The 26174-nt window shown below is 48.9% G+C and overlaps 1 protein-coding gene across 4 annotated transcripts; it reads right to left on the bottom strand.

Annotated features, from left to right (window-relative positions):
- Positions 1 to 3333: 3333 nt before the first annotated feature.
- On the bottom strand, positions 3334 to 26174 carry GATA3 (GATA binding protein 3). Of its 4 annotated transcripts, none has more exons than XM_075520551.1 (6): positions 26156 to 26174; positions 23067 to 23671; positions 19905 to 20441; positions 16668 to 16813; positions 11028 to 11153; positions 3334 to 4760 (listed from the first exon to the last, which is right to left on the bottom strand). In XM_075520551.1, the coding sequence occupies exons 2-6, from the start codon at positions 23305 to 23307 to the stop codon at positions 4476 to 4478; spliced, it is 1335 nt and encodes a 444-aa protein (XP_075376666.1). In that variant the 5' UTR covers positions 23308 to 23671; positions 26156 to 26174; the 3' UTR covers positions 3334 to 4475. The 4 variants fall into 4 exon arrangements, with proteins under 4 accessions (XP_075376666.1, XP_075376757.1, XP_075376499.1 ...); XM_075520642.1 differs by lacking the exon at positions 26156 to 26174 and adding an exon at positions 24307 to 24500 and having other exon boundaries at positions 16668 to 16810; XM_075520384.1 differs by lacking the exon at positions 26156 to 26174 and adding an exon at positions 24307 to 24499.

The following is a 26174-nucleotide window of genomic DNA, read 5'->3' as shown; positions in this document are numbered from 1 at the left end:
TGACTCTGGAGGGAAAAGCAATCTGTGCTGAGGACCCAAAGACCATATTTTGGGGGGTTGCTTCAGGGTAGTTTTAGTCTGGCCTTGTGGCCTGAGTTCCCACTAGTGTAGTAGCACATTAGGTGGGGGTCCAAGGAAACCATATTGCATGAGCCAAAGTAAAATCTCATCACCTTAAAGTGGGACTATTGGGAAATCACTTCAAAAACGCACTGCTAATCTGAACCTAAATGCAGGTCTAGATGCATCCTAAGACAACTCATAATTCAAATGCATAGGAAAAAAAGGTTTTGCAGATGGTGTTAATTACAGCATCTCTCCTTTCTTCAACCTTGAAGCATTGAGCTTGGTAATCTTAAAAATATCCCTGCGATATTGCGTGTATGGCTGTGTGCGCACATGTGTACTGACCCTGGACCGATGCAGCAGAAAAATTAACTAAGGCAGATAAATCAAGGTGATAACACTGAAATTCATACTTAGGAGGTCTTGATTCAAGTCTTATTGCATTACTCATTCGGAGTCTTTCCTGATGTCAGGAAAGACTGTCCACTGATGTCAATGGACTTTTGCTTGGATCATGAGTAAAATGTAGTTACCACGGTCACATCAGCACAAGCAGCTATTACTCAGATTCCCAGAAGGCATTTTGCTGCAAAAAGACCCCAAGATTTGACCCCACTAATGACTTCCATAGTGTTTTCTACACAATATAGATTATCGAACTAGAGCTATGACTCAGAGGGCTTCCCTGCTCCAACCTGCCTATCATCAGCTCTTCCCTGCAATTTCAGAAAAGAAGAAAGGCAGAGTTGCCGTTAACAAAACATTTGCCCAAGAACAACAGCTCTTGGCCTTTTCTGTAAACCAGCTTTTTCCCATGTGTTAAAGGGAAGGAAAGAAACAAAAAAACTAAGCAAAGGAACAAAGCAAAGCAAACAAAACAAAAAAACATAACAAAAACCAAACAAGCAAACAAAACCCTTCAAGACATTAAAATTCTGGAATATTTGCTCTGGGAGAAGAAAAGAAAAAAAAAACATAACTGAGAAACTGGTAGACCACTCATGTTAATTTAGCATCTCAGGCAGTAATCAGGGGGTATGTGATGTGAGAGATCTTATTCATCCTGTTCCTGGCATCAGAATATAAGATAATTGATGTAAGAACTCTCTAGACAAACTGTATATGTTTCCTAGTGTATATGCAGACAGAGCGTCTGCATTTGTGTTCTTTCAGGATGCCCATCCTCTGAGCTGGCCCCAATCCTGCTTCATCTCGCTCAATGCCCCAAAGACCTATGAAACAACATCAGAAGGAAACTGCAAGAAGATGATGTTCCCAGTTTTTAGAAAGAAAAGTTAGAGCGAGAAACTCAGGAGCCAGTTCCCTCTAAAGCAAACGGAAAGATTCAAACACAATAATACCCGAGTGCAAAATTCTGCTGCGCGAATCCTCCTCTAATTTTCACTATTGCTGAGGTCCTGGAATCAATATCTTATTCCAACTGCAATCTGTTGATGAGCAAAAGGAGGGAAAGGTTATAGCATCACGAATTAAAAAATAATAATCTCTCAAGCTTAATATCAGCAAAGATTATTATTTCCTTTGATTTGTCAGACTAATTGAAAATAGCTTTATAGTTCGCAGCTGATTAATTAGGAGCCAACAAGATCTCCATTTGCATCTCAGTAATTCTTCACTCTGTTTTATTTCGACATTTAGTCTTTATGCTTAGAATATTCATTGAGAAAGCAAAAAGGTGATTAACATAAGATTTTAAATGTGTGCCATTTGTTCTGACTTTTTTTACACATTTTTGTCAACAGAGTAAAAAGGAAAGAATATACAACATTTCAAAACGATTACTGCCTGTTCCGCTTACATCTGCTAAATCCGCCTTTATGGTAGACATAGTTTAACTAGGTTCATTTTGAAACAGGGAAGAAAAGCCCAAATAAAGGTCAATCCTCTTCCCCTCCTCCCCCATTCCCAAATCAAATGACTGTTTGACCTCTGTATAATCATCCCGAAAGTTTCAAAGGTTCTTTCTTACATGAAACATCCTTACTCATGTGAGCCATCATGCAGAAGAAGATTAGACCATGCCACCATTACCCTCTCCAGTTATCACCCAAGAGAAAGTGGGTTCAAAATAGCCTCTGACAGATACGGTGGTATTTTTCCATCCACTTGGCACTGAAAGGCAGAAGTACACATATTTCTGGGTGAAAGAACTCAGTTATTTCATTCCACATTAAAACCAAAAATAATAATTCATTTGCAGGTCACATCTCTTGCGGTTTTTACATTTGGGGGTTGGTTTTTTGTTTGGGGTTTTTTAAGCATTTTCTCACAGCCTTGGCAACTGCTGTTTTATCACACCATGCTTAAATCTCTGGCAAATGGACTGGGGTGATAAGAAGTTTAACCCTTCATTTGGAAAGTAAATGTCCAACCCTTATGATGGTATAAAGAAGCTGGAAGAGTATATACTGAAGACTAAAAGGAGGACCAATTCCTAAAGATTAAACCATCAGAAATCAAATTATAAAAGCCAAACTTGGCTATTAACAACAATGATATTAATACAAACAGCATTATTTCAAAGAAAACTCTTGAAGGAAGGGGCTGGCTGATTGCCTTTGAATTTTGGGGAATTGTCCTCTGTCTACCATCAAACCCAGCCTTTTGTAACAGGTTCTGCCCATTCCTCCAAGCACAGGGACAGGGTCTGGTCCATCTGGATTTCACATCAAGATCTCAACTTTAGACGATCGAATTATACCACTGAATACCCGACGGGGCAGAGCAGAAAGTACTTTTCCAGCTCCTGTCCAAAGTCTCAGGGTCTTCCCTAGTACTGTCCAAAAAGTAGCTGGGACCATAAGGACCCTGCCATACCTTTGCACTTATCTCAGTCCCAAATTGTCATCAACACAGGTTTTTGCCACCGTGGTGGCCATGGTTGACTGAGACCAAAAGGGACCCATGCCCCGTGGGAGCCCGACAGCAGGCGGGGGCAGTGGCTGGGCTGTGATTCGAGGGACAGGGAGCACACACCGGACAGTGGGGTTACACTAACATGCAGTCCATTTATTTTTAAGGGTTTTTTTTTTCCTTTGTTCTGTGTTTTGTTTTTTTTACCAAGCCACCGCAAACACTGTGTTGGCTGTCAGCATGAGCGCAGAGACACACATTCCCGTACCCGTGGTAACTGCGTAATAAATACCATCAAAATAAATTTAAAAAAAAATTAATAAAGAAACATATTTCCTTTCCCACCCCCAAGCACAAAACACTTTTAAGTCAACAGAATTTAATCTAGTTTATTCTCAAAAAAAAAAAAAAAAAAGGAGGAAAAAATATGAAAACAAAACAAAAAAAGCAGGTCTTATCACTAGCAGTAAATAAATTTGTACAACCATTCAGTCTGTATAATAGGATGAAATAAATCTACATCTTTCTTATTTTGGTGCGTTGAATTATACATACAAACAACAATTACAGGAACTTGTTCACAATGCGTATAGACCTGGAGAATGGCTATCTGAAAACCCCTTGTTGGCAATGTCCGCATGTTAACACTGATTGCCTGACACCATTGGTACTTCCTATGTAAAAGGCCCGTGGCCTGAAATGAATGATCTCCCTACAGGTTTTATTTAGTTAGTTATTTATTTAGTTAGTTAGTTAGTTAATGCATCATCAAAACCGTTCTAGCCAGCCCCCTCCCTCTCCCCGGAAATGAAAAAGAAACCGAAAAAAAAAACCAACCAAAAAAACCAAATTAAAAATAAAATAAAAGGAGAAGACATGACTGGCAGTTGGTCCATTTGTTCGTAAGACCGCGTTTCCTCTTGGTCTGCATTGTTTGTTTTTCTGGTTTTTAAATTGTCCTCCCGTCCTCTTTTTTTTTTTCTTTTCCTTTAAAAAAAAAATCTCTTGGAGTCCTTCATGCCTTTTTCTTTACAGCTCCCCAGATGCAATAAAGTCTTCCTCAAATGTACAGTATTTCTTACAATATAAGTTATATGCAATGTTCAGCGTTTTTTATTTTATTTTATTATTTTTTTCACAGCACTAGAGATCCTGTCCAATAGGGAATGCAAGTTCTGAATGGCTTATTCACAAATGGTATCCAGATTCAGTGGGTAAGAATACATAGACGCCATAGTGAGTTCCTTTAAAAAGTGGCAAACATCACTTTTTTAAAACTTTTTTTTTTTACTTTTTTCTCTTTTTTTTCTTTTTTTTTCCTTTTTTGTGCTTTTTGTAGTTTTTTTCTGGGTTTTTTTATTTTTTTCTCTCTTACGCCTTCAAATAACTTTTTTTTTGTTTTTTTTTTAAATTCTTTTTTTCCCCCTCCCATTTGATTCGGGACGTCAGACCCATAACCACACGCCTGCAAAAATGCAAGTATATAAAGTAAATCTCATTTTGAGACCGTAAGCATTCAGCAGGGGAGTCTCTTGCTAACCCATGGCAGTGACCATACTGGAAGGATGGTGAGGTCCGAAGGAGAGGCTGGATGGAGGATGCATCGGTGTTGGTGTAGTCAGCATGTGGCTGGAGTGACTGAAAGGTGAAATGTGGCTGATGGAGGACATGTGTCTGGAGAGGGCGGCGGGGTTAAAGGAGCTGCTCTTGGGAAAGTCTTCAAGGTTGTCATGGACCTTTTTGCACTTTTTGGATTTGCTAGACATTTTTCGGTTTCTGGTCTGAATTCCTTCTTTCTTCATAGTCAGGGGTCTGTTAATCTAAACAAAAATCAATTATTTTTTTTGTGCTTCCATCCCTTCTCCCCCAATCACCGTGGGATTCATGTACCGCATGCCCGGGCAGTCCTGGGGATGTGCCCAGGACCGGCTGAACAGCCGGCAGCCCCCCTCCTCCCCTTGTACACCCCGGGTGCCACGGCTACACAACCTCTCCCCCCCATCCCAAAATTCAGATCCCACCAGGAAATCCCAAGTTCGGTTGAAATTTCTGAAGACAAGACGACAGAAAATTGCCGGCAGAGCCTCACGGGAGCAAAACATACCCAAATAACTCGCAGCGGCTGAAAAATGTCAGCTATCTGCACATTAGGTAATTGCACCGTGTTTAGGAACGAAACCAATCATTATCACCTTGAAATATTCCCTGCAGACACCATCTCACCCTGAGGCTTCCTGACTGATCTAAACCCATTAGCAGCAGGAGCTGCTGGGATTTCAGTGCTACGAGTGGTCGCAAACTTTCACAGCGGCATTAGGGAGCTGGGCAAACTCCACAAAAGTGGCAGGTATTTGTCTTATTTTAATTCTTTCAAAAGATTTTGCTCTGACCATCCTTTCAGGTTTACTTTAGCAGGTCAATTTTATTTCTAAAGCCTTCCAGGTTTTTTTGGGGGTGTTGAAACAGGTATCTGTGCTGCCCGGCAGAGCATTTTCTACTTGCATGCAGACATATCTATAGGAAACCTAAGCATTATATTCTTCTGCATGGATGTAAGCAGCTGCAATGACCAACCATACACCCGTCAGGGTTGGGAAATGGTAGGAAAAGGTCTGTTGGACCTCCTGTAAGAAACGCCTGTTGCTGCATAGAAAGCCAGCATCACAACGTGCATTAGCACAGGCATCGTGAAAGCCCTGAAGACCACACTTGGGAGGGGATTTATGTATCCAATATCCATAAACATCCTTAAAAATCTGGACTTGGGAGTCTACCTGGGGAGTTATACAGGTTTTGCACTGGCTCCTCTGCAGAATTTTACCCACAGCAGAGGCAGAAGAGCCCAGACCCCCCCCCCCCCCCCGCCCCAGGGCTGGACACCACTGGTCATAATAAATGTGAGCACACAGCAGTGCTGATAGAAATTCTGCAAAAGGGAGAAAAGGGGGAAAAAATGGATCTGCTATCCACTGGGAACTACTGTCTCAACCCCGGTGAAGGACAATGAAAAGAGTTTTCTGCAAGGGTCCTGAGCAGATCTTCATCCATAAGGTCTTAAATCAGTGCAAAGGACAAAGCAGTCCCCTCTTCCAGATCACAGCAAAGTTTCACTTCTTGCTCATCAGCCAGTGCTTGATGCCTTTCCCCGCAGCATGGGAATCATTCATGGATTTCTCTCCCCTGGGAGGCAGGGATACAATAGCTCCCTGTTACACGTGGGGATGGAGGCACGGGGAGAGGAGGACCAGGCTCATCTGCTCCAGTTTAAGCATCCCAAAGTTCATCATCCCAGTCTGAATTAGTGACCCCATGCTCTTCATAGCAGCGGTAATGGGAAACTTCACCTCATCCTAAAAATGGGCGAATAAAAGGCTGATTCCTCTACCTCTGGATAAAGAGAGCCGGAGGGAGCAGCCCTGCTTGCTAAAGGTAGGAGGGAGAAAGCTGCCCATGCACAGCCCAGCAGCAGCCCTGAGGCAGCAACAAGCAAACCCCTCAAATGTCATGGGCTTTAAATACAACATCACCCATCTCCCTGGCTTCCTGTCTTCGCCGAGGGAACGGGGATACACACACAAGGAAGGCCCTTTGCTCCAGCTGGATGGCTGGGATGGGAAATCTTTGCCTGACCTGTTTTAAGTCAGCCAGCAGAGTCGTGTTGTCCAGGTTCAAAGCCAGGAGGAAGCCCCAGGCGAGCCCCACCAGGCAGCAATGCTAGAGGAGACCTGGAAGTCTCGATCCCTGATGAATCCAGCTGAGATTTGGGGAGGCACACATGAGCCCCAGGCTCCCCAGCTCCTAATGAGGATTTGCATTGTGACACAAAGGCTCAGGGGCAGCCAGGATTGACTTCCAGGTGAAGAAGCAAAGGTGCAAGCTCAGGAGCTGGTGGTGGCAGAGCGACATCAGCCTGGTGCTGGGACTGGGGCTGTGCTGGCTCTTAGAGCAAGCATAGGGTCCTGACCCTGTGTAGCTTGGTGTCATGTCCTGCAGGACAATGACCGCTTCCTCAAAGCTACGTCTCTCAGGTTTCACTCAGTCGCTAAGAGCAGATTAGCCCAGGCCATTATTTGATGTGAAACTTAAGGATGGGAATACCAGTTTTGCTCAGGATGGTGACAAAGCCATGGCCAGCCCTGCAACTGGGGTCAGAGATGCCATCCAAGCTGTTAGCTGGACACATCATCCCGGTGTACGTGGTCTCACCTTCCTAGCAGGGACCTGACCCAAGTGCCAAACAGATAAGGGCTCGCATCAATGTCGGGAAGAATGAGACCAGCAGAATCGCAACAGCAAACTGGAAAATTTTTCCAGTGATTTCAAAGGCCAGTCACAGAAGAGTTGAAGCGATCCCCAAAACATCAAAGCCATGGACCCATCTCTGTTTCTAGGGTACAGAAGTGAGAAACCCGGAGGGAAGACCTTCTCCATGAAAATTCATTGTCATAAAAATGACAAACACATGCTAAATTAAAATTAAACCAGCCCAATGCATGTATATGAAATTCATTAATTTCATATGGAGCCAATTAATTATGGGCAGGAATTATGCTCTTTGTTTTATCATATGCAAAATACTGACTGCTCTGCTCTTGGGACGCATAGCCCTGCTTTAGGATATTGTGAAATAGAGGCCTTTTCTGAGGACTTTTACCAAAAACAATGGCAACTCACTCATTTCTATGGGCACAGGCCAGTCTGCTGTGCAGCTCCAGCAAGGTACACTCCCACTCACCCCTGAAGTGAGTGAGGGCTCATCCCACTTCTAAGAAGGACTAAAATAACAAGGACAAGAACCTCACATTCAACAGATCAAATCCAGGGGATAGTCTTAAACGTTATAGGTCTGATCTTGCTCTGACTGAAGACAATGGGATTTTGCCATTGACCTCAATAAGGTCCTGTCACTGAAGCGGATTTATCCTTCAGACATAGTCATTACAATGTTGGGTTAATCTTCCAGGCTGGCTGTATCTTAGAAAGCACTCTGGGATGCCACAGGATGAAAGGCACCGTATCAATGTGAAATATTAGTCATTGTTAATACTGGTGTTAATGGAGACGGCTCTTGTTGAAGTCAGTGGGAGAAATGCCAGCAGCTTCACTAAATGCACCCCAAGACTATTATGATTATTGCTTATGTCCTACTGACAAATGGGTTTGCTTAAGCTGTGGGAATCAACAGTAAAACAAACTGATATAGCCCCATGAAAAAACAGCACCGTGAAAAAAATAGCCTTTTCACTGCAATCTTTCCGAGTGTGGACTTAAAAACTGGGTAAGTTTCTTCTTCAGATCAATCCATTAAAATAACCTAATAATCTGAAGGCCCAAGAAAAATTCATTAAACCCAAAGGAAAGACAAAATGGGGGGGGGGGGGGGGGATAAAAAAGCAGCCAGGAATTTCCTACAGTCAAGCCTGAAACAGGGTGAAGGCATCGTCGGAGCGGCCAAAGGCCTTCCTCTGGCATTGGCACAACATCTGTGCAGACACACCAGCTGCTTGGGAGAGACATGCTACAATGAGCCTCTCTATTTCTGACACCTCTCCTGATGGAGAACCGATGCAGATAAGATACACAATGGGAGCAGGACCACAGCCTACACAAACAGGTCTTGCACTTTAACAGACGAGACCAGTTTGCACCAGCCAAGGAACCTCGGCCATGTGCAACCACCAAACTTCCTCCCTGCCTTGAGTTGATTAAAGGATGATGCTGGTGCCATTCACCAGGCTGTTAGCACAGCTCCCTAGGTCCTGCCTCCCAGCAGCCAAAAAGAGAAGCCATCTCCGTGAAGCCACCACAGCCTTACCGCTGGTCACAAAAAACTCACTCGTATTTGGCTTCTGAAGCACAACGTGGCCTTCACAGTCACAGCCTCTAAAGCCAGTTGGGCTGCAGAATAACGCTCCAATCCTCTGCCATCGTGGACCTTTAAAGCTGAGGGTGGTATGTTCAAGGGCTATCTGCTGCGATGTTGCCTGTTTCTCACCACTGTCATAACTAAGCATCATCTTAAAAAAGTGGAAAAAAAAAAAAAAAGGATCTACACACTCATAGCCAGATTTATTATCCTTGCCTAGTTATATTGCTGCACACAGTATCTCAGTCCTCTAGGGGTTTCATTTAAGCAGGTTCCATTAATGGAGTTGCTCATAAGGCAAGATATTACTTGACTTCGGTAAGTAGCTGTGCTGAGCTTTTAAGCAGCTGTCGGTGTTTTTAATGAATGTGAAAATGGTTCCAATGTGCTCAAGGCCTGCCCCATGTCACAAATTTCACAGCTGGATCGGAGTTTCCCTAAACAGTGGATCTAGGGGTCAATTCAGGCCAACTAAGTTCACATCGTTAGTGTGAAAAAGAAAAGGATGTGCTCTTGCAGGCACATTTCTGGAGAACCTCAGCACTCAGACACCATTCTAGACACCTTAGGGGGGATTCTTGCAGTCAGGTGTCTACAATGCAGGTAGACACATCTGAACTCATCATCCCGCCACCTTTGTAGTCATGAGGAGAAACTACACCGTCTTCAAGGGTACAAGTCATCTCATCCAAACACAGGCATCTCCAAACATCAGGTCCAATGAATGGCAGCTGAGAAGACCCTATTTTCTTCAAAGGGCTTTGCTGGGGTACAAGGGGAGCAGCTCAGGTATAGGTCTCCCTATAAGTCTCCCAAGCTATGTGATTTAAGTCCTACCACTGGTGGCTACAAGGCCAAAATGAAAACACAGCACAAGCATAGACTCCTCCAGTGAAGCTGGCTGAGCTTGCTCTCTTCTTGCCATGGAAATAGAAAACAGAGAATATTTTCTTGTGATATTCTGAGAGCTTTCACTCTGGGTCCAACCCCTTTGTTTGCAGTGATCACACTGAGAGTTTGATGACAAGCTTTGCTTGCTACATAGGACCCAAAACGTACTGAGACGCCTGCCCACTAAAGGGTAAACACATTTTCCTTTTTTCCAAGAGAGATGCCTCTCACAGAACAGGTGAAAAATAACCCTGGTTGAGTTTTTTTTCCTATTGAATCCAAACTTGTTTACTCATCCCGAGAAACCAAAGAGCTTGAAATAACAAATGGAAGGGACTGAGACACCACAAGGGTTGGGTGCCCCATGAAACCCAATCTGTCTTTGATGTGTTTGCGTGGGTGAACATGAGGGCAAAACATAGCCCGAGATTTCTAAGTCAAGCATAAAGCAAATGACCACTCGCGGAAAAAAAAAAAAGAAGTGATATCAAAGCAGAGAAATTGAAATTCTTTTCCTTCTTCTGACATAATAATTATTCTAATGCCACATGTGGAATGAGAGTAACAGGAGTAGCCTTAAGACTCCTTTATTAGCCGTATTACTCAGTAGAAGACTTTTCAGATCCCTTTAGCTCTCTCCCTGGGGCACATATCCCTGGTTCCTGCAAGCTGGCTTTGCATGGAGATATTAGATTAAATCTGCCAGCCATTTCATTTCATTTTTCCTTTCCTTCCATGACAGATGCTTTAAAATTCACATCACAGGTTGAGCAGACTCTGCAACCCGCTAACTAAATCAAGTCCTTTTTGGTTTAGGAATCGCTTGCGTCAACCCCGGCAAACACAAGACCTAAATAAATCATCTTTGGAGACTGGTGGAGGAATGGGACAAAGGCAGCCACAAACCCAAGAAAGACCTAAACAGTTGCTGGCACATTTTGCTTTTTTTTCCAGAGTTTGTATTTGCTGGAGGAACCAAGCTACACATAGAAGGGGTATCAGCTTGCAGGATGGAGTGTTGTCTTTTCCAACGTGCTGAGCCCGATCGGCAGTGGATAACGTCTCTCTGTGTTGATCCACTCTTCCTTTCTTGGCTCAGGCATGGGAAAGGTCTAACATTACCCATGAACAGACCTGTCGTATACCTCCCCAAGTCAGACCAGCTACGTTTGAGGGGATGCCAACTCATCGCTCCAACCCCCAAGGTCCCCAAAGGGATAAAGGAGGTCTCAGCACCGCCCAAGACTGGAAATCCTTAAGTCAAGGAACAGTTTGGACCATCGAGCACCAAAACCGAGGCCCCGTTTTTGAGCGTTACAGTCACACTTACATTGTGCAGCTTATAGTAGAGCCCGCAGGCGTTACAGACGGGATCGCCGTTGGCATTTCTCCTCCACAGGGTGGTAGTGGTGGTCTGACAGTTCGCGCAGGATGTGCCCGCCCTCCTGGCTGCAGACTGCGGAAAGGAGGGGGAGAGACAGGGGATGAGAAGGAGAGAAAAGCACCCATGTTAAAAAAAAAAAAAAAAAAAAAAAGATGCAATCAGCAAAATTGCCGAGAAAGAAAACATCAACCCTGCAAGACTGACGCACATCGGCAGAGGCCTCCAGAAACTGGCTTGTGAGAACAAATAGTAATTCTGAAAAAAATCCCCGAGGTACTTTAATCCCAAATTATATATGAACTGAATCAGGTGCCAAGGGGCATCCTAAAAGTGAGTGCTAAACCTCTGATAGAACTCATCAAAATTAGCGGCGCTGGCACAACCCATTCCAGAGGGGAAAATATTATTTAAATGCCAGCATGTCTTTCCATCTTAATTCTCTCAGACCCCCCAGGGGTCTAATTCTGCAGTCAGGGCCTGAACCAACAATTGCCGGAGTCAACGGCATGAGTCACGCCGGCTCCAGCGAGCGCCGGGTGAGACCCGCACTGAGCTTGGTGGGCAGCTGTTCGCCGGGTCCGACCGCAAGCACAGCCCGGTCCTGTAAATTCAGCTCGGCTTCAAAGGATACAGGCTCCAGATCGGAAATAACACTGTGGCAAAGAGCGAGAATCCCAACTTTTTAATTACACCCTTTTGCAGCCTAAACCTTCATGTTTATTTAAGGATTGGTAATGAGCCGGAAAGAAGAATTTACCATTTCATAAAGGGGGAGGGACAAGAAAAAAAGTCTACGTGTCAAGGTGTATAAAGAAGCTTTTTTGTTGGCTGTGATAATGATTTAGCAAAGCCTAATTCAGCAAAGTCGCTCCTCTTTCACATGCATGCATTTGTGCTTACCATTTAAAAACTGCAAGTTTAGCAAACAAATTGTCCTTCCGCCACTGAAGGAGGAAAAGGAGTTTGCAGACTCCTATGTGAATGCGTATGCATGTTTGCCTGTGTGCAAGTGCCTACAGCTCCTAAAAAAAGACCTTTAGATCCCCGTCCTATCTCTTCTTCATCAATATGACACAGCCCCAGAGCTCTGATTTCATCCCGATGCATTGCTTTCAATGGGACTGCTCATGTGCTTAAAGTTAAAACATGTGCTTAAGCGATTTGCCAGATCATAGCAATGCTTGGCACCTTGCAGAACTGAGCCTTTAATGCTCTCTTTTGTGCTCTTACTGTTTCAAATTTACCCCTCACCCCACACAGCCGCACACTGTAGCACATCCAACATTTAAAAAAAAAAAAAAAAAAATACCGCATCTTTGGATACCGTACAACAAACCCAAAATGCAAACATGGACACTGGCACGGCGCTAGCGTTAATACCAACTCTTGTTAGGTCATGTTGCAATTTTAATCATAATTGAATGCGGCGTAGGTGGAGAGAGGACGAGTTGGTTTTGTTTTAGATAGAGAGGATTTTTTTTTTTAATTAGACGAAAAGGACTGCCTAAAATATAAATAATACGATGCCCATGAGCATTAGGAAGCATCACAGAGAGCCTGATCTGACGGCAAGGGGCTCTCACCAGCTGTCCGTGGGGACAGTTCCATTTTGCTTGACCATAAACCACACTGAAACGAGCCGATCTCAAGCCCGATGAGGCCTCTAGCTGACTTCTCCATGCCGGTGACAAGCAGGAGGTGGGAACGGCACACGAGTCTTTGGTTACAAAAATCCCACAGCCGGCAGGAAAAGCTGAAGCATCCCACCACGAACGGCAGAGCCCCCAACAGATGTGCGCATACACGCCTCGGCCCTGTCCTCCTCTGGACCGTGCCACGGCCCCAGATTTAGTTCCCATCAAAATCAACGGGTTAATACGCACGCTTCAAACGCAGCATGGACACAACAGCTTGCAGAGCCGGGCTCTCGCGGAGACCCAGGGGCCGAGCCTCAAGTCTCTGCCCCCCCCAGCTCCCACCAGCCAGCACGGGGGGCTCAGGGCTGGATTGAGTCTCTCGGTGGCAGCTTTGCCCTTATCAGACCCAAAAATCAAGCCTAAGGAAATTTCTAAAAACCAGTGATATTTGACTCAGCCCGCACAGGGGAAACATCCCCTTTGAAGATATTTGGGGTTTCTACACGGCGTTCGCTGTAATTTCTCTTACGGTAAGTGCGTTTAAAAGACATGCCTGGTCACCACATTGCTACCTTCAAACTAACTCTGACATTAAATAAACGAATAAATCACAATGTCCACTATCTCCTCTAAAACCTTTTCCATCTGCCGTGTTTCCCCTACAAAAATTCAGCGTCGTGAGCTGAATATTTTAAACTCTGTGCTCTTTCGGTCCCAGACTGTACCTTTCATGCTGTACCAACTTATACCGGAGACACCAGCAGCAGGCAGGAAACAATGAATAATAACGCTATTGTAAAAGCTCCCAGAAATGGCATCCACTGACGCTAGTCACAATCTGAGCCTGACCATGTAAGTAATGGGATGAATAACAGGGTGCCCCATAGCATCTGTAGGACCAGACCCCATGGCCCAGTTGCATGTGAGCGAGGGCACAACTTCAGAAGCGCTGGCAGTGACGAGAAGGTGGAATTGAGGACCGTGCAGGAGGAACCAAGCACTGATAAAGATGCTTAATTAAGAGGCATTTTCAGTGTCTGGATTTACATGGGGTACCCAGAAAGCTGCAAGCATCAGCTCCCTAAAAAAAGACTGCACGCGCATGGGCCTTCTGAGAAATTGGCTATAATCCTTCCAAAACCAGCATGGCTGGACACGGAAACAGAGAGCTCTGCATCCACACGGGCAGGGAAAGGAAGAAAAGCCAGAGGAAGGTTTTATCTCAGCAACATAAGTGACGGGGCTGCCACTGGCTTCGACAGGGACAGGAACAGTCTCCAGGAGGGCTGTAGAGCTTTTAAGCAGAGCAGTGGTGTGGTACCACCTGCCCGTTCCCGATGCCCCGGCCAACATTTCCAGATTTTCCTCCTTCCCCCCAAAGCAGACCTGTCTGAGCCCCCTCGACCGGCAAGGCTCCATCCATCTCCCCTAAAGGAAGCCCTTACAGAGACACCCATTGAATTTAATAAGGCCTGAGCTGGGTTCTCAGCATCTAAGGATTTATTTGCCTTCTCTTTCCAACCCATCGGAGTCCTTTCATTAGTTTCAGCGCGCCTGGGATCAGAGCCTACAAAACCAGCCCAAGGTCTCACAGGAAACTTGTGGCAGAGGGAGAGGAACACACGCTGGATCCCCACCCTGAGCCTCCATCCACACGCCGCCTTCCCCAGCCCGCTCGCCTTCACGAGTCAGGAAAGATCAAGTCAAGCCACGGGCACACACACGCATCTACATCCACGCACGCAAAATGCAAACACGGGCCCAGCTTTGGTGCCTTCCGATTTTTTTTTTTTTTTTTTTGGAGGTTAGCAAGGGAAATACATATAGAAGCAAACAGCATTAGAAATGCTTCTCGTTTTTTTTCCCAGGCAGTGCTGGAGAAAAAAAATATATAGAAAAATCAAAAGTTCCCATTTAGCATAGACCGTAGCCAAAGAATGAGAACTTTTTTGTAACTTAAACTTTAACTAAAATGCCCACGATTGGAGTGATTATGCAAGACAAGGTCTCTCTTTACATTTTTTCTTTCTTTCTCTTTTTTTTTTTTCCCCCCAAGAATGACCTTTTACAATGTATTTATTTATATAGTTCATTTTACATGTGCCGGGCTGAGGGTGACTCGGGACATTCTTTCGTGGTTCCATCAGACACTTTTTGAAAGCTCTCCCTCCCTTTCCAGCCGCTTTCCTATTCTGCCTCCCCCTCCGCTTGTTTGGATACGCTCAAGCTCCTGTGTGTTTGGGCTGGGGAAACAGAACTGTTGTTTAGGAGTTATCTCCAGGGCTCAGATATCCGGCAGCTTTTTCCTAGGAAGTTAACTTTACGCATAAAGAGAGAACGAGGGAAAAAAAAAATAAAAAAGAAAACGAGGTGTGTGTGTTTAAGACAGAAGGGCCGGGGGGAGGAGGAGAAGAGAACAAGACAGCTGCCCAAAAAAATTTAAAATCCCAGCCCGCACTTCCCTCCCTAGAAAGCTTTTCCTTTTTTCTAACAAGGCTATGAAAGAAGAGGGAGACCAACATTTTCCTAGACGGAAAAAGCCCAGAGGAAATCACAGAGAGGTTTCGCCCGCGGGAAGTTTGGGGGTAGGGGAGCAAACCTGCATCTCTTCCCCAAAACCCACACGGCCAGACAGAGCCGACGCCGCTGCCTCTCACGGCGTAACCCCTCCTGGGGTCATATCCTGCAAACGCTTCCCAGCGCCTGTGGGAATTTTGCAGGCATCTCATAGGTGAGGAAGCCGAATCTGTGCCTAAGAGTTGCCGGACCGAGGCCGTACGCACCTTCACAGGGAACACGAGGCCAATGAACCACCCCCTGCCTGCCCGCAGGATCCGGCCATGCCGGGCACAAGCCTCACGCAACCGGCCAGATCCATCCATCAGCTCAGAAACTCCGCGGAGAGGTGAGAGCCACTTTTCTTCCGCATTTTGAGCAGCTCCCAGGAGCCCGTCCACATCTTTAATCCTAACGAAACCAAACATGCCTCGATTCGAAATATTCAATAACTTCCCAAGCAGGGAACATATTTTTTTCCCCCACTTGATATGTTTTTTCCCCTTGTGGTTCGCCTGATTATTTGCCAAATATACTTCAACGCATTTATTAGCCATGCCCACAGCTTCCAGATCTTTTTGTGGCTTCCAGGGAAATTCATAAATAGATCGCTGGGGATGCTGTAACGTATTGCCTGTACATAGTACAGTCGCGAGGCTTGCAACTATTATTTCAAATATTTACCCGCGCATTTTGTCTTCCTCCAACTTCTCCGGGCACACGCTCCGCTTTGCACGCTCACCGGGCTTTGCCATCCCCTACCTTGTGTCCTCGCTCACACCAGCTCAGAGGGAAATGACACAATTTGAGACCCACATGGCTCAGGTACAAATGACCACACCAGGTTCAAGTGGCACCGGGACCAAGGTCCAACCGGTGCCCCAGTGGCACCAGCTACAGTGACCGGTACCCAGCTTGGGTCCCCCCTCCACGACCACACCAGCCAAGGGGGATGAAGACACACTTGGGAAGGAGAGGACAGCAGTGTGGAGAGCCCAGGAGAAATCCTGTTCTCCTGATAATCTCTTTGGTCACTAGGAAATGATTACTCTGCCCTTAGCCCCTGGAAAGAGCCACCGTCCTTGGATCGCCCTCCAGAAGCGCTGCGCAGAGGCATCCGCCCCATTGCGACCTGGGAGAAAACTCACTTCTGGTTTGCAAGGAGCCCTGGATTTTGATTTTTTAACCTGTTTTGCAGTTTGCAAGAGGACCAGACAACTGAGGCCCACAGCGCCTGGGAGCATCTCTCCAAGCATCCCCCCTTCCCAGCCCTCTGACGCAACGGGACCAGATTTCGGAGCTGGCTGCGCTTCCCTGTCCATCCCGAGCTGCAGACAAGAAGCAAAAGTTGCAGAAGAAGGAAAAGAAAAAAGTAAAAAAGAAGGAGACTCACCAGCCTTCTCTTGGGTTTGATCAGGGGCCGGTTCTGCCCGTTCATTTTGTGATAGAGTCCACAGGCGTTACACAAATAGTGCCCGGTGCCGTCTCTTCTCCACAGAGGGGTTGAGGTAGCCCCACAGTTTACACACTCCCTGCCTTCTGGAAACAAGAGAGCACATAGTTCACTTAGGGAAAGCGGAGGTAAAAGGGGCTGGGGAAAGGCCCCCCTCAAAAAAAAAAAAAAAAACAACCCCCCAAGAGACGCGCAGCAATGCCAGACCCTGCCAGTCCTCTCCAAGCTCAGGATGTCCAAGCAAGGGTCCAAGGCCATGGCTGAGTGACATTCCTGGCACAGGCTGGGGAGTCTGGCGGGGCCTGATCCTGTTCCCCTCCCCAGCACCACCCCAAAGGCAGAATCAGGCCTGTGTCCCAGCAGCAGGAAAGAGGGATGGTGACAATGACAACCCGAACCCCATGGTGGCTCGAGGGGCTCCCTGGAGAAGCTCTCACCCCTCCCGTGGGTCCCTCTTTGTGGGGGGGGGGGAACTGGCAATTCCCCCTCACCTCTGGACTAAGGGTTCCTACAGCCCTCATGTTGCCATATGGACCAGACGAACCTTGGCAGGCTTTGCAGGAGCCTCCAACCCCCCCGAGACGAATGGATGCCAAATCTAAGTCCATGCCCCCCTTTCTGATGTGTATGAGGACCCCAGGGTCACTCCTTGAGCACTGCCCCAGCTCCCAGGGGGGTGCATGAGCCTGGGGGGGGGGGGGGCCTTCCTTTAGCGTCAGGTCAAACCACATCAAGGACCCCCAAAATCATCACAGATCAACAACCAAAACACCTCCCCGGCCCCAGCCAATACACCACCACTCTGCCAATATCCGTTATTGATTACTTTGCAATTAAGCTTCCACTACCCAACTTGCGGAAACCCCTCTGGCTTCCCTACTGCATCTGCAGCCTGGGATCCCTGATATTTGGGATCCCAAAGAGCCCAAGCCTGCCTGAGCCCTGATTAAGGTCTTTCCCTCCTTCTTCTCTTCCTTTTTGGCACCTCTCTATCCTCTCCCCTAGCTATTGGGGGGGGTTTCCCGCAGCCCACTGGCTCCCAGCTTGAAGGAGGGAATTGAGGGGGGGTGCAGGCATGCCTCTCAGCTACTTTCAGAGGGTTGACTGGTTTTTTCTTGGGTGTTTGCTTTGTTGGGGGTTTTTTTCTTGCACCTAATGGCACTCCCAGCCCACCTGAGAGCAGCAGAAGACCTCAGCCGGCCAGAGCAGAGCTAACTCAGCAGAGAGCCGGCTCCCCGCTGCCCCAGCCCGCGCTGCGTTCGAGCAAGAAGCATCCGCACCCTAACCACAAACGGCAACCGTTTTTCCAGAGCCTTTGCACTAAACCCCTCTCGTCTCACCCCCCCAACAAAAAAAATAAAAGACATTTGCAGCCGTTTCTCCCTCTTTCATCCTGCAAAAACACCCCCTCCCTCCTTTTCCTCCAGCACTTTGTCTGCGAGCTTCCCAGCTTGCTAAAATCAACTTTAAAAAAAAAAAGAAAAAAAAGAAAGAAAAAGAAAGAAAAAAAATAGGTGTTGCTCCTGGGGTTGGTTTATCACGAACCGCAGAGGTCTCTCTAGAAGGTAAAGTAACAGAAAGTGGCAAAAGGAAAACAAGAGGCGGGGCGGGGGGGGTGGGGGTGGGCAAGACGGTTTGAAAATACCGCGCAGCCGGTGCCCCGGCGGGAGCTGCGCCTCGGCGGGCGCCGGGACGGCCGGGGGAGCCCAGCCCAGCCCAGCCTTGCACCGGGGGCGAGGATAAACCGGTCCCTACCCCGACACAGCGCCCGGTCCGTACCGGGGCCAGGCGGGGAGCTGGTCCCGTTAATACCCAGGTCGTTTTGTTCCCCTCTGGTTAAACGGGGCAGCCGCTCCGGGGCTGTTTGAGTCTCTGTCCCTCTCTTTTGTTTCACTCCATCTCTCTCTCTCTCCTGCTTTCATGTACAAAACATACAGGTCTGGGTTTTTTTGTCACTCAAACCGCATCCGGACTCTATTAAAGTTCCTGGCGCTGGATAAACAATGCAACTGTCGCGTGCAGCAGTCTGAAAATAATTGGATTAGCTCAAACATATCAGCTAAATAGAGACAGTCCCTGCTCAGACAGACAGAGTAAATGTCACCCTGGAAAAACCCTGAAAACTGATCTCATTCATGCCAGGCAACCCTGCAGCAGCCTCCTCGGAGAAAAAAAAAAAAAAATAGAAAGGGGGGGAAAAGAAAAAAAAGGAAAAAAAAAGAGTTTTGACTAATCGCCCTTTCCTCTGCACACCGCCCCCCCTTGGCTCACCCACTACCCCTCGGTGCACACAAACGTCCAAGCCCGGGAGCGTTCAGCCGTCGGGAGCCGAAGCCGCGCAACCCCCCCCCTCCGCGGGGTGCGCAGCGCTGGGACCCCCCAGCTCCTCCCCGAGCGGTGCGGGCAGGGGCATGCTTTGGGGGTCTTGCACTGGGGGGGGCTGATGAAAGACCCTGGCATGGAGCTGGATGGGGCTAAGGGTGGTCAAAGACCCTGGCACGGAGCTGGCTGGGGCTAGGGGTGGTCAAAGACCCTGGCACGGAGCTGGATGGGGCTGGGGGTGGTCAAAGACCCTGGCACGGAGCTGGATGGGGCTGGGGGCTGCGTGGGCGAACTCCCCCCACACACACACACACACCGCCCCAGGGAAAACCCTCCCCGCATCTCCGGGCGCCGCATGGGAAGAGGCCCTGGAAAGAGCGAGGCGGAGGGCAGGCGGGGGAAGTTGGCCGGGATTTAGTACCATTATTAAAATGCAGAGAGATACACTAATGCTGCGGTTCCCTCGGTTTCGCTTCCTCCTTAGGCGCCGCAGCTGAGCACACCGTAGGCGCTCGGGGTGGCGGAGGGGGCCGGATCGCCCCCGGGGCAGGAGCCCTGCGGCAGCGGGGGGGGAAGGTTTGGGCTCCCGGCCCGGCCTGCCTGGGGTTGTACCCCCAAGCCCGGGTTGGACAAGGGGGAGTTTAGTTATAAACCCAGCAGGGCAACCTGGGGGGAAGGTAAAGTCCGTCTGTCCTCCCCACCCCCCCCCCCGGGGGCTTTCATCACACGGATGCTTGTGCGCATCCCTCTGCGTGCGGAGAGGAGCGGGGGGCGCAGCCTTTCCCCTTTCGCCCCCCGTTTCCCCCCATAGCTTCCTCTCCCGAGCAACGGGGATGAAGAAGCCAAAAGCCCTACCTGTGCTTGACCGTGCTTTCGGTCGCGATTTACACCCGAACCCGGTAGGCGATCCTCCTAAGAGGCTACTGGGGGGAAAAAGTCCAGAGCCATATTCTGGGACATACGGTGGGTAGGTAGTGATGGGGTGATGAGCGGAGGAGGTGGCTCCTCCTAAAGAGGCCATGCTGCTCCGAGAGTGAGAGGACTCCAGCTTCATGGTGTCGGCCAGGGACACTTGGTATTTGATGCATTCCTTCTCGTCCTGCCGGGTGGAGCCGGTGGAGCCGGGGGTGGAGATGGACGGATCCGGGGACACATCTTTAGGAGGGGTCGGTGGGAAGGTGAAAAGGTGCGGGCTGGAGTGGCCGGCCGATAAAGTGGAAGAGGAGGCGGGTGGGTAGACGGAAAGGGGTCCCGGTGAGCTGTGATGGATGGAAGTCTTGGAGAAAGGGCTGAGGTTCCAGGGGGAAGCGCTGTGGTGGCTGCTCAGCGCCTTGCTCCCGTCCAGCCAGGGCAGCGAGCCGTGCAGCAGCGGGGGCCGGCACACCTGGCTCCCTGCGCGGAGAAAGCACAGCGAAACGCCGGTTACACTCCCTTTGCCACCCTGGCAAGCCCCCCGTGGGGGTACCGGGCTGTATCCCCCCCTTCCTCCTTCCCAAAGAGCTCAGCATGCGGGGGGGAGCAAGCAAAATTACATCTGAGGCAAACCCCCAACTGCCCTTAAAAAAGGAAAATTTAAAAGCTGCAATAGGCTGAGGTGGCAGCCCCGATCCTGGTCAGGACCGGGTCTCCCGGTCGGGACCCCCCCCAGCAGGGATGCCAGCCCTGGGACACGGAATTTGGCGAGCCCTGCTTCACTCTCCCCTTTTCCAGACAATCCCACGCAGACTTTGAAGCGAAGATCCTGCGTGAAATTGCCAAGCCCCGACTGCAGAAATCATGTTTTTTCTTAGCTGGAAAATAATTTCCCGAATGCAGCCGTGGGCTATAAACCCTGGGAATATTCTGGCCAAACGAAGAAGCCCAGAAGATGCCCCCAGATGTGATAATAACCTTTCCAACAGAGCTGCTAAACTTTGCAAGTTTAGCGAAGTCTTTTTTTCTTCCACGAGGCTGCACATAAACCTTAGACAGCTTTTTTGTGGTGATATGGCACACGCAGAGAGTACCAACTGTCTCAAAAGAAACTCTCCATCCCCTTCTTATGACAAGAGACCCTTCGGTTGTATTTTAAAATACAGACCTGGACTTTGCAAAAGAAAACCCCACTAGATTTACGTGGTCAAACCTTGTTTTCTTTGGTTATAAACGCTCTTAACGGATGATACCTAATATTTTAAATTAATCGCTGCCCTTGCTAAATATATATATATATCTCCAAAGAATCAAATCTACCCAAATCCACAGCAGCTTGAACACATCGCTATAAGCTGAAAAACACAGTTATTCAACTGGAGGAGAGCAAATTTGTGCCTGCTAATGAAGCCCTGGAAACGCATTGACATCTAGAGAGCCTTAACTTCTGTAGGTATCGTGATACGTGTATAGAGACTGCTAAATATACAGAAGGAGAGATGCAAACACAGATCTATAGAGCCACAGATAGTTAAAGAGCTGGTGCAGCGTGGATACGTATGTTTGCATGGGAGCTCGTGTGTGTCTAGAAAATCTCCAAGCTAGTTTTCATCGTACCAGACATTTGTGAACAATACTGAAAGTAACTGCTCGAAAGGAAGGGAAGGTGGGTTATACGAATAGAAAGGGTCAAGATTCATTATCTTCTCCAGGAAGTAGCATGGTAAATAATATTCAGGCTAGATCAGAGAGACCGCATTTCCACTTTCTGCTGATATATTGGAAAAAAGAAATGAAAAGAAAAGAAAGAGAGGACAAAGGCTGCTGATCCTTAGAAATAATTGTTTTAAAGGGACTAATAGCAGAACAATGCAGTTACTGAGCGGAGCCTAATGCAGACTCGCACTCAACAAGTAGCTGAGGGCTGGGAGCACCCCCTGAACCCAGCTCGGCTCTGTCTCCACTCGCTCGTCCCACTTTCTTCTCCTTGATTTTGAGGTGATTTCCACTGCAAACCTCGGGCTTTCTAGATTTCGCCACTACAGAGGTCACTCTCCGCCTTCACAAATCAGCATCTGCTTTTTTCCCTCCTTTTTTTATTTTTCTCTTTTCCCTATTTTTTAACCATACAGGTAAACTCCAGCTATAAATACTGGATCTCTCCAAGTCTTCATAAAAGATGGCACTGAAGCACTCATCCCTTCGCCGACCTGGGCCCCATCGGCCCCAGGTATTTCCCCTCTTCTCTAAAAGCTGTGACCCAGGAACAAAATTCACGTTGTGGATCATTACCTTCCTGCAAGACCCTCAGGAAAACACAGCAGGTCTGATACCTAATTACACCAAGGGATTTCTTTTTTCCTTCTTATTTTTAAGACGTGCCGTGGTGCGGCCCTGGGTGGACGTGCAAAACTTTTGACCCAAGCCTAACAAGCTCACCAAGTGCGAATGAAATAGCCGCAGTGTGAGGACAGCAGGGTCGTTTTCACACCCCTGCTCTCCAGCTTGCTTTTCTTCTCCAGAGCAGCTTAATCGTGCAAAAGTTAAACACGGTATGAAAACCCTAACTGTCAACCTGATGGGGGGGGGGGGGGGAGTAAAGCAAAAGAGAGAGGGAAAGAGGAAGAAAACAAAAGATGAAAGGGAAGGAAAGAGAAAGAAGGAGAGCAAGAGAGAGGGGGAAAGGGAGAGAGGAGAGGGGAGAGAGAGAAGTGAGGAGAGCAAGAGAAAGAAAGAACTATAAAGGAAGAAAGATCTAGAGAAAGAAATAGAGAAAGAAAAGAAAGAGGGAAAGAAGAAAACAGGAAAGAGGCAAAGAGGCAAAGAAAGGAAAGAGAGAAAGAAAGAAAGAGAGAGATAAAGAGAGAAAGAGAGAAAGAGAGAGAGAAAGAGAGAAAGAGAGAAAGAAAGAAAGCCTAGATTTTTATTTATTTCCAATAAGCCAACCCCAAAATCCACCCGTGACGTAGTTTCCCCGACGGCAGCCCGGCCGGCGGGGCTCGGGGCAGCGCGGAGCCGCCGGGGCCGGGACCGGGGCCGGGGCCGGGGCCGGGGCCGGGGCCGGGGCCTCCCCGTGGGAGCCGGGGTCTCGGTGGGCACACTCACCGTGGTGGGCCGTGGGGTATCTCTGCACGGTGGCTCTCACGGAGTTGCCGTAATACGGCGGGACGGGGTTGCCTTGTCCGTCGATATTAAAAAGTACATCCACTTCCTCGGCGAGAGGATACTGCGTGGGGTCCATGTAGGTATGGCCAAGCGTGGGGTGGTGCGAGTCCGGGTGCTGCCCATTGAGCACGGCCGGGTGGTGGTGGCTCACCCACCGCGGCTGGTCCGTGGAGACCTCCATCTTCCGCGCTCGCTGCTCCGCCGCTGCTCTTCCTCCTCCTCCTCCTCCTCAGCAAGGCGCGGAGGGCTTGAGATAGGAGGGGGAGACGGTGCTGGAGTTATGCAGAGGGTGGGGGGGAAAGTGCTCGGCGAGTTTGGGGATGTTTCTGGTTAGGTTTGGTTTAAAGTGGAGGGAGGGGGATTATGGTGATAAACGATCGATTCCAAAAAAAAAAAAAGAAAGGAAAAAAAGGGGGGAAAAAAGACTATAATAAAAAGGGGGGAAAAAAGGGGAAAACAAATAAACTCAGGGAAAAAAATCTCTACGAAGTGAGATCCCCTCGGTATCTTCCGCTCTTTTGCAGATGTTTCTCTTCTTTGATCACCTGTAACGAGAAAGAGGAAAGGGAAGGAGCAGAGAGAGAGAGAGAGAGAGAGGCAGAGAGAGAAACGTGCTTGAGAAGTTCTGAACTTTAGCACCTGACTTTTTAGGCAGGAGAAAACCCATCCCATCCCTCGGCAGCCATCCCTGGGAAGCGCCTGCTCTGCCCTGGACCCACCTCTCTCCCCAGCGCCTCTTTCTCTTTCGCTCTCTCCTCTCCCGGCTCGGAGCGGAGCCCAGCAGCTCTAACCGCGCTCCTGCCGCCTCAGCTCTTACTCTTGCCTCTTTTTTTTTTTTTTTTTTTTTGGCTTTTTTGGGGGGTCGTCGCCGTTGTTTGTTTATTTGTTTATTTGCTCCGTTTGCACCTGAGAAGCTCCAGTGGCTTAAGCCGGTGAGAACTTGTGCCATTCGCTGCTCTGCAGCCTAGAGTCACTTTGATCGCTCATTAATTATGATGCAACCGAGAAAGGGGGGAAGAGGGGGGAAAACAGAAAGGGGGGGGGACACATCGAGGAAGGGGGGTTAAAGCGATGGAGAAGAGGGTGGGGGTGAAGGGAAGGAGCGAGGAGAAAAGGGGGGGGGGGAGAGAAAGGGGGGAAAAAAAAGCGCGACAAGTTGCTAAAGAAATTCTGCACAAACCTTGGTGGAGAAGCAGTATGGGACCCAGGAGGGATGAAGCTGAAAGTGCTTGATCAGATCAGATTGTGGTCGCTTGCTCGCCCTATTTTTTTTCCTCTCTCTCTCTCTTTTTTTTTCCTCCCCCCCCCCCTTTTTTTTTTTTTTTTTACAGGGAAGGCATTCTTTCTGAAAGGAGCAGGATGGCGCCAGCCGGCTCAGTGCTTACAGACAGCTGTGGCGAGACGCAACTTAAGGAGGTTCCAGTGTCATAAGCCCGGGGGAGGCGGAGCCTGTCCCCGCCTGAGGAGGGGACCGGCGGGGCGCACCGGCCGCCTCCGCGCTGCCCCCGCCACGCACCCGCGGGAACCCCCTTTTAGCAACTTCTTTTAATTTTTTTCCCTCTCTTTTTTTTTTTTTTTAATTCTCCCTTTTTAAAGGGGAAAATAAGTTTTCCCGCTGGCAGGGAAACTCTGCGAGTGGCCGCTCAGGGAGGTCGTGCGCGGTGGAGACCGGTTCGGCTCTCCTGCCCACACCGACACCCCGGGGGATGCGAAGAGGGACCGGAGCCCCCCCCGGGAGCGAGACCGGGCCGAGCCGGGGATGTGCCGGCAGGTGCAGGGCCTCCGGGGGGCTGGCCACCTGAAATAAAGCTGCCTCTCCCCCTCCACCGGCGGGTTTAGAGCTGCTCCGTCACATCAAGGATTTAGACTATATTTTTCTCAGGGACATAAGCGCAGCGAAACGGCCGCGTTTGGAAACACTCCGATTTTGGGGCGGTTTAGGGGGGTTCTGTGTCCCCTTCCCCGTTCCACTGGAGGTCCCGGCGGGCCTCAAATAGAGACGGGGAGGCTGCGCGGGGCGCAGGGCAGGGGCAGCGGCAGGCTGCCCGTCCGAGGCGGGGCTGCGGGAGGGAGGGGACCCCCGGCCGCCCCGGCCCCGGCCCCGGCCCCGCCGACCCCCCGCGGGCTCCGCGCCCGCAGCGCCGCCCGCCGCCCAGCGGGGGCCGCCGCCGCCGCGCCCGCAGCCAATGGGGGGCGAGCAGGAACTGGGGCGCCGGCCCCGGGAGGCGCTGATTGGCTGCTCGCCCGCGCCCCGCCGGCCGGCCCGGCCGCTGCCTTGAGCCAGGGCATCCCCTAGCGGCCCCGCCGGCACCGCGGCGCGGCCCGGCCCGGCACGGCCCGGCACGGCACGGCACGGTACGGCACGGCATGGCCCGGTAGGGCACGGCGCGGCCCGGCCTGGCATGGCACGGTACGGTACGGCACGGCACGGCCCGGCCTGGCATGGCACGGTACGGTATGGCACGGCCCCGGCCTCCCCCTCCGGGGCACCGGCCAGGGGACAATCCCAAGACTGGCGAAGGGAAAGGGGGGGGGGGGAGAAAGGGAGAGGAAGACAGAAAAAGAGAGAAAGGGGGAGAGAGGGAAGAGGAAAGACAGAGAAAGAGAGAAAAGAGAGAAAGGGAAAGGGAAAGGAAGAGGGAGAGAGAGGAGAGGGAAAAGAGAGAAAGATAAAAGACGCAGAGAGAAAGGAAAGATGCAGAAAGACAGGTAAAGACGGAGGGAAAGAAAAAATAAAAGGGAAAGGAAAAAGAAAGAAGAAAAGAAAGAAGAAAAAAGAAAAGAGAAAAAAGAAAGAAATGAGGAAAAAGAAAAGAAAAAATAAAAGAAAAAAAAGATAAAAATATAAAAAAGAAAAGAAAAGAAAAGAAAAGAAAAGAAAAGAAAAGAAAAGAAAAGAAAAGAAAAGAAAAGAAAAGAAAAGAAAAGAAAAGAAAAGAAAAGAAAAGAAAAGAAAAGAAAAGAAAAGAAAAGAAAAAGGGGAAAGGAAAAAAGAAAGAATAATAAAAAAAGTAGAAAAAGTCACTTACAGGGTGCCTTTGCGTGCTG

This window comes from Mycteria americana, chromosome 1, assembly GCF_035582795.1.
Source record: "Mycteria americana isolate JAX WOST 10 ecotype Jacksonville Zoo and Gardens chromosome 1, USCA_MyAme_1.0, whole genome shotgun sequence".
Lineage (NCBI taxonomy): Eukaryota > Metazoa > Chordata > Aves > Ciconiiformes > Ciconiidae > Mycteria > Mycteria americana.
The sequence above is the reverse complement of the archived record's forward strand: the minus strand, read 5'-3'. Positions and strand labels throughout refer to the sequence as shown.